The sequence below is a fragment of the Hibiscus syriacus genome, unplaced genomic scaffold (genome assembly GCF_006381635.1).
Source record: "Hibiscus syriacus cultivar Baekdansim isolate YM2019G1 unplaced genomic scaffold, ASM638163v2 tig00111309_pilon, whole genome shotgun sequence".
Taxonomy (NCBI): domain Eukaryota; kingdom Viridiplantae; phylum Streptophyta; class Magnoliopsida; order Malvales; family Malvaceae; genus Hibiscus; species Hibiscus syriacus.
Genome location: NW_024063052.1, coordinates 870,511 through 883,773, shown reverse-complemented (window position 1 = coordinate 883,773; position 13,263 = coordinate 870,511). Strand labels below are relative to the sequence as shown.

General features: G+C 34.0%; 1 protein-coding gene and 1 pseudogene across 1 annotated transcript; one reads left to right on the top strand and one right to left on the bottom strand.

Moving 5' to 3' along the window:
• The first annotated feature begins 8,093 nt into the window (after positions 1 to 8,093).
• LOC120158188 lies at positions 8,094 to 9,660 on the top strand (annotated as a pseudogene).
• Positions 9,661 to 9,781: 121 nt separating this feature from the next.
• Positions 9,782 to 12,261, bottom strand: LOC120158203 (NAC domain-containing protein 21/22-like). The gene is made up of 3 exons (XM_039169099.1): positions 12,015 to 12,261; positions 10,464 to 10,729; positions 9,782 to 10,328 (listed from the first exon to the last, which is right to left on the bottom strand). Exons 1-3 carry the CDS (start codon positions 12,181 to 12,183, stop codon positions 9,954 to 9,956), a joined length of 810 nt encoding a protein of 269 aa, XP_039025030.1. The 5' UTR covers positions 12,184 to 12,261; the 3' UTR covers positions 9,782 to 9,953.
• Between the last annotated feature and the right edge of the window lie 1,002 nt (positions 12,262 to 13,263).

The following is a 13,263-nucleotide window of genomic DNA, read 5'->3' as shown; positions in this document are numbered from 1 at the left end:
GCGGAATAAGAGGAAATTTGTTGTCAATTGGCAGATTATGAATATAGCCCCTTTTCTGTGCAGTAGCATAAAAATACTTCGAATCTACAAATTCTGGCTCTACATCGTATAAGTACCGTGACATTTTGGTCCAAACACCAACTTGAGCAAGTGCCACGTTCTCGTAGTAGAAATAAGGAGGCCCAATAACATCTTCTGGAAGTGTTCTTTGAGTTATCTGATCTGGTTTGGTAAGAACCCTAAAACCAATCATTGGATTTAGAAGATGAACTGCATGATCGTCTTCATTAAGAAGCTTCTTTTCAAACTTCCTCTGTTTCTTCCTTTTTCAAAAATCATAGCCTGAGTTTCATATTTTCTTGTAATTGGGGTCATTGCATAATGGCTTCCTATCTTCTACCGGAAGAAGTGCGTCAGCAGCCTTAGCCATTTGAGCAATACATATAAAATCTGTCAACTCTGTAATTGATGAATCCGGACCACATCTCTCCATGGCTATTGAAGCCTCAGCCTCTGAGTACCCCATTTTCTTCAAGTATAACAGTTTATTCTCCTCATTAGAATCAGAATTCAGGATTTCCTCGATATCAGAAGAATTATTAATATATGTGAAATCATCCTGAAGGATCGCTTCATAATCAGATGAGTAGTTATCAGAATCAACATGTTGCATGGGTGCAGACTTTTCAAGAGCCTATACCACTGTATATGTAGTCTTTCTATTGCATCAAAATATGATCACTGTTCACATAAATTGGTTTCTCTTTCACATAAAAGTATATTCCAGAAATAGCCTTCATTAAAAACAAGGTTCACTGTGTCAGCCTGAAATGAATTACCAAGCGATTTATACCACTCTGTTCGGCTAGATCCCTCCAGATAAAAAAAATGGGCACCTCATTCAAAAAAGGCACATATCTCAGACATTTCTGTTAGAATGATTGATTACTTCTTAAGTTTGTGACAACATGAAGAGAATTCCTCAAGTTACTTGACTACTGCTGTTTAGTGACATCAGAATGAGAGTATTCAAGATAAACAGATTTGAGGCACGGATAAAGCCGCAAGTACCCACAACAATACATTGTCAAAATTGGATCTCGTGGGGATCATGATATTGAAATCAAACAAACATTGAAAGTAAGCCTTACAATTTAGAAGGTTGGGGGCATTTTAAAGGCCCAATTCAGACAAATTCATGGGGGACATCTTGAAAGCCCATTTCCACCAGAAATAGAATGGTGGGAAATTTTGAATGCTCATAGTAATATGAATATTTGGGCATTCTTGGAGGCTCATCTCATCAAGAAGTAATGTTGAGCACACTTTTAAAATCTGTATCAGCAAATGTTGGGGCATTTTAAAGGTTACTTCAGACAGATCCATGTGGAGCATTTTAAAGGCTCAGATTAACAAGAAGCAAATGATGGAGCATGTTGAAAGCCCATTTTAATCATAATCAGGAATATTGACACATTTTGAATGTTTGTATTAGCCAATGTTGGGGCATGCTGAAGATTCATATCATCTTATGGAAAGATCGTTGACTTGAGAAAATATTTCCAATGAGACAGAAAGGTATAAAGAATGAAAATTGAGAAACAGTGGCAGTCGATCTGACTATACATAATTGCTTTGTTAATCAAACAGTTACATTAGGGTTCTTATGCTGAACAAATATTTACTCAACAAGTATGGTTTCAAATACCCAATCTTCTTAACCATGTGTCACATGACAGCATGTTCTTTGTTAAGCTACATCACAGTTGCATAAATAAAGATGGTCCCCAGGCAGACCATTCGATCTAGGGTTCAGTTCCTCAAAATCTCGACTTTGAATTTTGTATTCCGTGTGTCGGTGATGATTGGAAATATTTCTTTGAGATTCCCGACAGTTAGTTTCAACCATACTGTTGAGGTTACGAAGCTGTTTTTCACATCAATTTTTGTTTACTTGATGACATTGAATAAAGAGGCTCAACTTACGTATATTGCCCTTTCCCGTTGTTACTGGGGTTATCATTACCAGTTAGGATGAACTAAGTTTTTTATCTATGTGGTTTATCATGTGCGTTTCATCTACACCAGCAAGAATTCCATAGACCTCCTTCTGTACATGGATCCTATAGCTGATGTGTTTCTACTTCCTACAACACTCATTACGGAAGAAAACGTGATCGGTATCACACTTGCTCAATATGATATCAAGATCAGTTGGTATCTCTTTTTCAATTCAACACTAGCATATTTTATGAATTTGACCAACATTTTGGTCATGAAACACACCAACATCTCACTTCTATTCCCACTGAGTTTTGTTCTCAAGTGGTCTTGTGACATCATACAAAAGCTTTGAATACTGTGCAAAGAGCTTCATTGATCAGAAATCTGTACAGAAACCACATAAAAGAATGAATGTGTTGTCAAATGCTTTACGAACATCTGGCCAGAAGCCACAAGAAAGGATGAATGTGTTATCAAAAGCTTTACGAAAATCCGGGCATAAGCCACGAGAAAGGATGAATGTATTGTCACATGTTTTAAGAACCAGTGATTATGGTGCTGAACCAATGTTGCTATCATATGGCGTTTTCATTTATTGATCTGAAATAAAGTTTGACTTCTTCAACCCCAAGGTCAGAAGTGAGATATGATGAAGATTTCTTTCCACAGAAGGGAGGCAGAAATTTTAACAACAAGAAACTAGTGGAGCCAACTAATGTTGAACGACAAGTTGTTGTTAAGCATCTTGACATGATATAGTCCAAGTTTCCTTGTTCGAGATCCAATTAGATGTAGAGACATGAAAAAAAAATTAGGATAAATCCTCCTTATTATGTGTTTCAAGAGTCAAATCAGAACATACTCTACTCTCCTACTTAATCTCTGCTGAGTTTGACATATCTACATCTACATTCTTTAAAGATGATAGATACATTCTTCAAAGATGATAGATTCTCTTTTCAAAGATGATAGATTCTTTTTTTAAAGATGAAAGCCTTATTGGATTTCTACACAAGTCCAGACGAAGAAAGTCGATGTTATCAAAGACAAAAATGGGGCATCAATGTCATAATTCTGATTACGACAAGAGTTCCACAAATGAAACATTTCTTCTAAAACTTTCATGAAGCAAAGAAGACACAAAGATACAAGTTGATCAAATGGTTCTTCAGAATTAGCATAAGTTGCTACACCACTCCAAAAGTAACCTGTAAATAAAAGATCAAGTGAAAGAAGACCGAGTTCACCACTTTGAAGTCAAATGAAGATTGCATCAACATTCATGCATTCATAAGAACATCATTTGCACAATAGACAATTCATTACATCGATACATTTGATTGCATTCAAACATGAAGTTTTACATATCTTCGTATGAAAAAGAAGATTCATAATGGAAAATACCTTACAAGAAGAAGATAGAATTCAAAACCTCAAATACAGGAATCACGCAAACATCTGAAGAATAGATGGTTGCAATCCATAAAAGAAGCATTATTTTGAAATAGTGCATGTTACCCAATCAACAAGTTATTTCAATGAGAAAACGATTTCCAAAATTTCTCATTTAATCTTTTCTGAAAATGAAATTGTTGAATAGTAAGAAAACGATTTTCAAAGTTTCTTACTTAGTAAACTATTTCCTACATCTGTAAGTCCTTCAGTGCATGATGTTTTTAAAACCTTCGGGTCATCCATAAGACCTATAGTGCAAGATGTTTTCAAAAAGCCTTCGGGAGCTTTTTGATGTTTTCAAAACCTTCGGGTCATCCATAAGACATACAGTGCAGGTTGTTTTCCAAAAGCCTTCGGGAGCTTTTTGATGTTTTCAAAACCTTCGAGTCATCTGTAAGCCCTTAAGTGCATGATGTTTTCAAAACCTTCGGGTCATCTGTAAGCCCTTCAGTGCATGATGTTTTCAAAACCTTCGGGTCATCTGTAAGCCCTTCAGTAAATGATGTTTTCAAAACCTTCGGGTCATCTGTAAGCCCTTCAGTGCATGATGTTTTCAAAACCTTCAGGTCATCTGTAAGCCTTTCAGTGCATGATGTTTTCAAAACCTTCGGGTCATCTGTAAGCCCTTTAGTGCATGATGTTTTCAAAACATTCGGGTCATCTGTAAGACCTTCAGTGCATGATTTTTTAAAGCCTCAGTGTCATCTGTAAGACCTACAGTGCAAGATGATAAGACCTCCGGGCCATCCATAAGACCTCCAGTGCAGGATATTTTCAAATGAGATTTTAAGAAATTGATTTTCAAAGGTTTCTTGATCTTAAATCCTTCGGATCATCTGTAAGACCTACAGTGCAAGATGATGAGACCTCAGGGCCATTTTTAAGACATATGAGCAGAATGTTTTCAACATTTCCATCATACTCAAAAGAAGCCAAATGGAAAAATTATTGTCTTTTTTCGTCTTTGCTTTATTCTTGTTAACACAAGAATGAGCAAAGAGGGGCAGCTGTAGACATCAATTTTTCCATTCTAAAATTATTATTATTATATTTATTACTTTATTATTAATATTAATATTTATTATTATTATTAAATAAATATAATTACAAATATTGTTACAAGCACACAAATACATCGGAGGCCCAGAGTCCTCAAGCCCATTTACAAACCCGACCCATTTACAAGATCCCGGAGCCCAGTTCAGGCCCAAGTGGAGACTCAACCCGGATACAGAGGAAACCCTAGGGTTTCACACATCTCATCCCAGCCGCCATCCACCATCAGCCGTTGGATCTGGCAAGATCCAACGGTCCAGAGATATCCAACAAGAAACCCTAGGGTTATGATACCATAGGGACCACGCGCCGCCGCCTCTGTTGCCACCATCTGCTGTCGATGTTCTACACTGCCACGACGCCCGTCGAAGCTCCCAGAAGAGTCATTTTAGCCGTCCACGCATCTCATTCTTCGGTGAGTCACCACAGGTTCGGTGACTCGCCAAAACTCATCTCTGGGACTGGTCCGAGAGCATCCTCGATGGTGGCTATAAAAGCCACCACACCTGTGAAACCAAGACAAATCGACAACAAACGAAACAGAAAGAAGATAACAAACAAACAACAACCATAACCGGCAACAATCAAAACCCACAACAGAAAAACAAACCAAAAGAAGAGAAGCACTTACCGAGGAAAGAGCACGACCATCGGAACCTACATGAGCCACCAAGGAAACTGAAATATCGAACGTATTTCCGTAGATCTTGGTAATTTCGAAGCATTTTAGGGGAAAATGAGGTTAGAATCGGTCTTAGAGTGTTCACAGCTTTATTTTGGGGTAATTTGGGAATTTTCGGCCACCGTCGCGCTGAAAATGGTGGCCGATTTTCTTCTCCGGCGAGGGAAAATGAGAGTTTCTCTCTATAAAGAGAGAGAAGCAAAACCAGAAAAATGAAATAATGGCCCTTAGGGCCGGTTTAAAAGGGTTTAAATACCCTCCCCATACGACGTTTTTTTGGGGAGGAGTGTCTCTGTAATTTTTCTTTTGAGAAAATCATCTCCGCATCCATTCAAAATTCGTAAACTTCCATTTTATTCACTAGAATTACATTTATGCATATATTAATTTTGTCTTCTATTTTCGTTTTATTTATAATTTAATCCTTGCCTATTTATTTATATATTTAGGGTAAATATCACATTTAGTCCTTAAAATTTTGATAACATTTATTTTAACCCGAATAATTAATATTAAGGCTAAATTACACTATTAGTACATATCTTTTTAATAATTCAAATTAGGATCTTTAGGTTTTATATTGATATTTTAGTTACTGATTTTTTATTATTTATAATTTTATATTTTAATTATTTAATTTTAGTCACTGTTTAATTATATTTAATTTTATTCTTTAAATTTCAATATTTTAATTTTATTTTATTTCAGTCATATATATTATTTGATTAATTTTGTAAATTAATAATATTTATTTATTTTTAAATATTAAGAAAGGGGTTGTCTTAAAGCAACTAGAAGTCATTTTCTGATATTTTTAAATAAATAAATATCATACTTTTATAAATTATATATATTAATTTATTTTATTTTTTTAAGAAATGTCTTATTAATTAATATTTATTTATTTATTAATATTAAATAAATGAGTTGTCTTAAAGTAACTAGAAGTCTTATTCTGATATTTGTAAATAAATAAATACCTTATTTATAATTTATAAAAATTATTTTAATATTTTTCTTTCTTATTGTCTAATTGAATAAAAACAACATCGTAAATTAAATTCATATTCGAATTCTTAAAATTCTATTGTTAGAGACAATTTATAATCGACAAGGACCAATTTTAGGCGTTGTGGAGGTGCTAATCCTTCCCCAAACGTAATCGACCATGAATTCTTTTTTATTATTAAAAAGAATGAATTTTTTGTTAAACGCATATCAATTATCTTTTAACTGATGTTTTTTTAAAAACTATTTTAAAAGATGATTTTAGGTATTCGATCTATCTGACATAAAAGATCAATGACGACTCATAAAATATTTTAAGAACTATTTATTCACATCACTTTTTCCGTCAAATAAAAATTTTATGCCAAGACAAAAATCAGTTACGACGAGAGGTGACACCAAAAATCTTTGGTTGAAATATCATCAAGCTTCTTTAGTTTTCTTCAAACATTTCGTACAGTTCTCGTTTTTGCTTGAACAAAAAGATTGTGGGTTGTACTCATTTTGTGTAAAAAGCTTGTCAATGTGTCAGAATCTTGATACGAAGCGCCGAAAGCAATCGAAAACCAGTTGCTTTATCAGGCTACAATTGCTGGCAACGTGGATGACATCAAAGCTCTTTGCAGAGAAAAGCTTAATCTCCATTGCTTATTTTTATTTCAATAAACAAACTCTAATACAACTGGATTCAGTGCTTCCATTGCTTAATCTCCATCAGCTCCACCAATTCCTGATGATCTTTTAGTCGAAGAACCAAGTCGGTATCCCCGAGTTGATCTCAATCCACAGCATTTGCCTGCTCCAACGACAACAGATTATGGAGCCTCGACAACAAATGATGCTAAAGCAGATAATTCTTCCTCTTGTATAATAAGTTGGGAAGCTAAAAGGGTATCGAAGGCGCACGTTAGTCTGGCTATCCTGAGCCGAGCAGTGACATATGTATGTGTTCTCTAGGATGGGCTAAGGTGGGCTAGGGTGGGCACGTATATAAAGATAGACATAGGTCGGGTCAGATTGAATTTTTGATCGATTAGATTCGACTTGAATTCGACTCAAAAAATATAAATTTGATCTTTTAATATAAAACTTTTTTGACCTTGACCTATTTTTATTTAAATAAGAATTAAAAAATATTATTTTTATTTTAAAAAAATTTAATTATATATATGATATTATTACAATTATCTCGAAATATATAAGATAAAATTATAATTTTTCTAGGTCGAATCATGTATTTTTCAACTTAAATCTGAAACCGAACATAACTTCAAAAAAAACCCGACCCAAACTTTATTTTTTTTAAATTTAACCCGATCAAATAAGATCAAATTGAAACTTATTAGGTTCGAGTCTCATGCTTATCCCTACACGTATCCAATTTAAAATTTAAATTTTTTATATTAATGATTCATTATTAATGATGATATATATTTTAAAATATTATTTATATTCGTTCTATAATAAAAATTATGTTATTAATATATATACTTGTTTATTTAAAAAATGATATTTCTAATTCTATCCCTTAAAATAATAATAACAAATCTCTATTCTCATATGTAATGAGATAAGGAGAGGTAGGGTAGTAGGTTGTCTCCAACATCAGATTGAGAGAAATTTCCATGAAAGACCTCCAGCAGTAAAAAAATTTAAAATAAAGATAAAAATACAATATATGTAAAAATAATAATAAATAAATAGTTAAACTGTTTTTTTATGCAATCTTAATATTTAAGTCTGTTATGAAAAGTAAATCCCCACCGTAGAGAATCCCATATCCCTAAACTACTTACAAAATACATATTTACCGCGAGAAATCAACTGTCAAAAACTAGGCGCGCATTCTTTCTATAGTAGCAAACATTACATCTCCAACACAAAAGAAATAATCAGATCTGAGAACACCGACAGACCATGGGATCGCTTCCTCCGTCACTGGACCTCCCATCTCCACCGTCGGAGAAGCAACAAATTTCCGAAACTACCCTTCTCGACCTCTTCAAATTCCAACAGAACCACCTCAATTACTTCTTCCAAAACCTTGACTTGTCCTAAGCATTGTCCTTCACCCAAAACTCCTCAATTCCCGTGGCACCATTTTCTTCTCCGGAGTCGAAAAATCGGGATTTTTCGCCAACAAGATCTCCCAAACCCTAGTTTCCTCGGCATACGCTCCTCTTTCCTCTCCCCTCTCGACGCCCTCCACGGTGACATCGGCGCAATCTCATCCGCCGACGTCCTCGTCCTCTTCTCGAAATCCGGCTCCACCGAAGAACTCCTCTGTCTGTTTCCCTGTGTTAGAGCCAAGGGGGCTTATCTCATTTCGGTTACCTCCGTTTCCAACAATGCATTGTCCAATGCTTGCGATTTGAATATGCATTTTCCGTTGGAGAGGGAGTTGTGTCCGTTCAATCTGGCGCCGGTGACTTCGACTGCGATCCAGATGGTATTTGGGGACACCGTGGCTATTGCGCTTATGGGGGCTAGGAACTTGACTAAGGAGCAATACGCTGCGAATCATCCCGCGGGAGGATTGGGAAAAGCCTATTTTCAAGGTTTATTTTTATTTTATTATTAAATACTCCTCTGAAATCAGATTTTTGATCAATTCAGTAATTGCTTCTGAACTTGAGGTACTTTTATAGTAGTGGGTTTTTAATGAATTTTGATAAAGTTGATCCCTCTCGATTGTTTGTGCTCTGGCTTGTAGTTGAAAGATCCAAAAGATTGTTATTTTTGCTTGCTATTATAATTGGTTGATATAAGAAGCAGTAGAATGGTGAAAACTAAAAAAGAAAATTAAATATGTTTGTTGTAGTAATTTTGATGGATTGTAACAAGCTTCAACTTCCAGGATCATGTCATTGTCAACGGAGATTTCAAGAAAGGCAACTTGAAGGTCTTTTTTAATAAAAATTCTTGGACCTGTAGTAATTTCTTAATTGAGGCTTTTGTGTTTGTAGGTAAAAGATGTGATGAAGAAGCGGGATGAACTTCCAATTTGCAAGGAAGGATATTTCATAATGGACCAGCTGGTGGAGCTGACTAGTAAAGGATGCGGATGCTTGCTGGTTATAAACGATGAATATCACTTGCTCGGCACATTTACGGATGGAGATTTGCGGCGTACTCTTAAGGCCAGTCGAGAAGCCATATTCAAGCTCACTGTTGGAGAAATGTGCAACAGGTAAATTCAAATGGAGCATTTTCAAATCAGTTGTAGTAAATTGTGAAGTTTTCTGATTACCAGAAGACCTTGTTTTCAATCAAGTCACTCATATAGTACCATTTTGGTTTATAATAGGGAACCGAGTCCAGAGGCAGTGGCTGTGGAAGCCATGCAAAAGATGGAGTCACCGCCTTCCCCTGTACAATTTCTACCTGTTATTGATCATCAGAATAACTTGATTGGTATTGTCACATTGCATGGATTAGTTTCGGCTGGCCTTTGAAATATGAATGGAGTTGTCTTATATTTGGTCTTGAATATTATACCTTGACATAATTCTTTATATGTGTTAACTAAAATTTTAGTCCAAACATGACATTATGTCATATAGTTTTGCTCAAGACTTGTAAAGAACAATTATATATGCTTTATGCTTAATTTTCACAATGACCAGTGTTGAATACAAAAAATAAATAAACCCTAAACTAAAACACTCGCGAATCTTATACTTTGAGTTGATCACACCACCATTACAAATGGTTATCCTTTTTTACTCCATGAAGTATTCTATATCTTTCATGAGAAACCATACTTCTTATCAGCCCCGAATTTCGTGTTCCCAACATCGGAAGCTACCTCATGAAGATGATGACCTCCCAAGCTGTTGTTTTCTTCCATGTCCCACAAGAAGTTGTCGTAGCCATCATAGACTTTGGAGGTAACTTCATTGCTGTTGTTTTCCTGATGAGAATTATATTGAATCAGGTTTAGCAAGCACTGGGCATGGCTTTGATAGGTAGGTATGGTGGAAGAGCTTATTTGTTGATATGTTGTTTGGTAGGTTAAAGAAGGGGTGTAATTTGACGAGGTCTCCAACATGATTGGGGAGCTCAGTTTTGTGGTGTTCTCTTCTTTGCTCTTATGAAACACTCTACATAAAACCCACTCTTCCTATACAGACATACATGCATACATATAGTTAGTCATTTACATACATACATACATACATATAGTTAGTCATTTACATACGTACATATATGCATACATATAGTTAGTCATTTACATACATAAGAGAAATTAACTGACCTTAGGAGGCATATGTGGAGTGTGGAGCCGAAATTCATGCATTATCCATCCTGTTTTGATTCCATTAGGAGCTCGGTTTCCATAAAATACCAATGTCTTTCTCATCCCTACGACTGTCTCTGTTCTTGGATCCACCACCACTCGATCTTTCCCTGTTGCTTTCCAGTAACCTGATATTGTTGCCCTATTCGTTCGGAATCCCGTCGCATATTTTCGATCTCGAAAGCTAAAGAAATACCACTCATTTGCATTCAGCTTTGCCACCTCTTTAATTTAATCCAGAAAAGAAAAAGTCCACAGTTAATCACATGCATACAGGTTATGCTTCACTTTTCTTATAGTCGACATAAAAAATACATATTTTCGTTAATTCTCCTTGAATTGCTGAGAGTGTTGGTAAGTCTTTGTCACCACCTGATTTGTGTCTAAGAATTACATGCTATGCCAATATCTTTTGTGTAAATATATATTAATGGTGTACCTATAAGGTACATCACATTTTTAACGAGAAAATTTAAGTCGATCGTAAATTTTGAACATAGACAATAAAACATAAAGTTACCAAAAAGAAATCTTTTAGACAAAATAAATAACCAACAATTACGTATAAAATCCTCTTTGTTGTTAGGTTTTATATTTAGAAAAAAACTCATCTCATAAACTTATAAAAAAACAACAAAAACAAGAACCATCACATGTCAATAAAATATTTAGGTAGGAAAATAGAATAGGTTTCTACTTATAGGTCACATGTTAAGAGTCCAAGGCCACACGCAAAACATTTAGAGATTGTCTTATGTATCTTTCTCTTTTATTCTCTCAAGTAATTCAATTACCTTGCACATGATATTGTAATGATCTTGCTTATGTATAATATTAGGACTTACCATTTTGGCTATACATGGACAAAGATACTCTTAATTTGGAAAGTACACGAGCTAGCACAAAGAGGAAAAGGTTGATGGTGGGCAAATATTAGGTATCGTGTGTAGGAATAACATGGTATATCTTCACATATCCTATTTTTAAAAGGAAATACTATGTTGTAAAAAAATAAAATAAAAGATAAAAGTTATGTAGGGGACAAACACAAAATTTTATATCAAGAGACGAATTTATGGAGATATATAAGTAAAGATAATTTTACCTATATTAATACTCATAGATGTCAAGATTAATGTATTGAAAAGGTTTTGAATAGTGAATTTTGAGTCTTTAGAATTATTCGATCGGACTCAACTTCAAAAATCGATGTCTACTGATGTCGAGATTGATTATTCGATTATTCAAACACACCAACATACAACATACACATATACTTATATGCATAAACTAACATGACAAGAGACAATTTCATTTTGTTCAGATATCATATGAATTCAATAATTTTCATCTTTTTTTTCTGGTTTGTATTAAAAAAACAGCAGCAGCTACCGGACCTTAAAATTTTTTTCTTTAGGTTTAGTGGAACAGTAAATTTTGGCGAAAACCCCATCAGACTCAGGTAAATATAGAACGCAATGAAACAAAATAAAGGAAAGAGAGAGATACCAGGGAGCTGCCATGGCTCACATGTATGCAAATCAATATCCACCAAAGTACCCTTCAGAACATGCTCATTCACAATCTTTTTGTAAAGATAATGACACACCAACTCCTCGTCGCTCGGATAAAACCTAAACCCAGGCGGCAGTGTTGCCCCTATGTCCCTTAGCCCCATTCAACCTAACAAAGAAGAATATATCAGAAAAGTTCTTATGAATGAAGTGAAGGAAGATATATGATTATGATTTGCTTTGTTTAAGGGACTTGGCAATATATAGAAGTATATCGAATAGGAACGTGTATGTATATATATATATATATTCTGTGTATATACATAAAGGACAAGATTAGGATGAAAATCAAGTGCCTTTGCTTCTTACGATATATTCTACCATATATGTATATAGGGACCATGCTTGTGTGACTAGTTAGTTATTATTGGGAAGTAATAAGAAAAACTAAAGTTACAAGAAATCTTTTCTATTGTGGATATACATTGGACAGTTTTATTAGATAAACAGTTGTCAATTTATGTAAAATTAATTGAGGAATCTACTCATTTTAATTTATAACTAATTTAATTTTATATATTTCTGTAACTTTTTTATATATTTAACATTCACATGAAGAATCATTCAAACCACCTATCAAGCAATCCCGGTATTTAAAAAAATATTTCTTATTAGAGAATTCAAATTCGGGTAATTATGTCTGTAAGGTGAAAATAAACATTAATTAAGAAAGGAGAGGAAACTAATAGAAGGAAATAAAAGTTATATATAATGTTTTCAATGGCCTAAGAAAGTAGAGGTTAAACTTTGTTGTTGATATTTTAGAAATCAAAGTTTGATTTATAAAAAATGTTTCATGATAGCATAAAAAAATTAAACTTTAAATTAATTCTGTTGATGTAATATTCTTCTCGAATGTAATTTGATTTAATTCTTTTAGATATAATAATATTTAGAGAAATGTATTACCGACAAGCTGATATTGCCCTTTCTGCTTTTATGAGGAACTGGAATGAGTGAATAACTTGCCTATAAGTTGGCTACCTATTGAGATGAAAGGTCATTTTTGCCACTAGACATTTGTTATTATAATTGTTATATTGATAGTTTATATTATATGGATTATTATTCGATTCATAAATTATGTATATTTTATTTTATTTTTATATTTAAATATTATACTATAAATCTCTGTTCTTAAATTTTAAATCTTAAAACTTAAAATATTAATCTAACCTTAAATT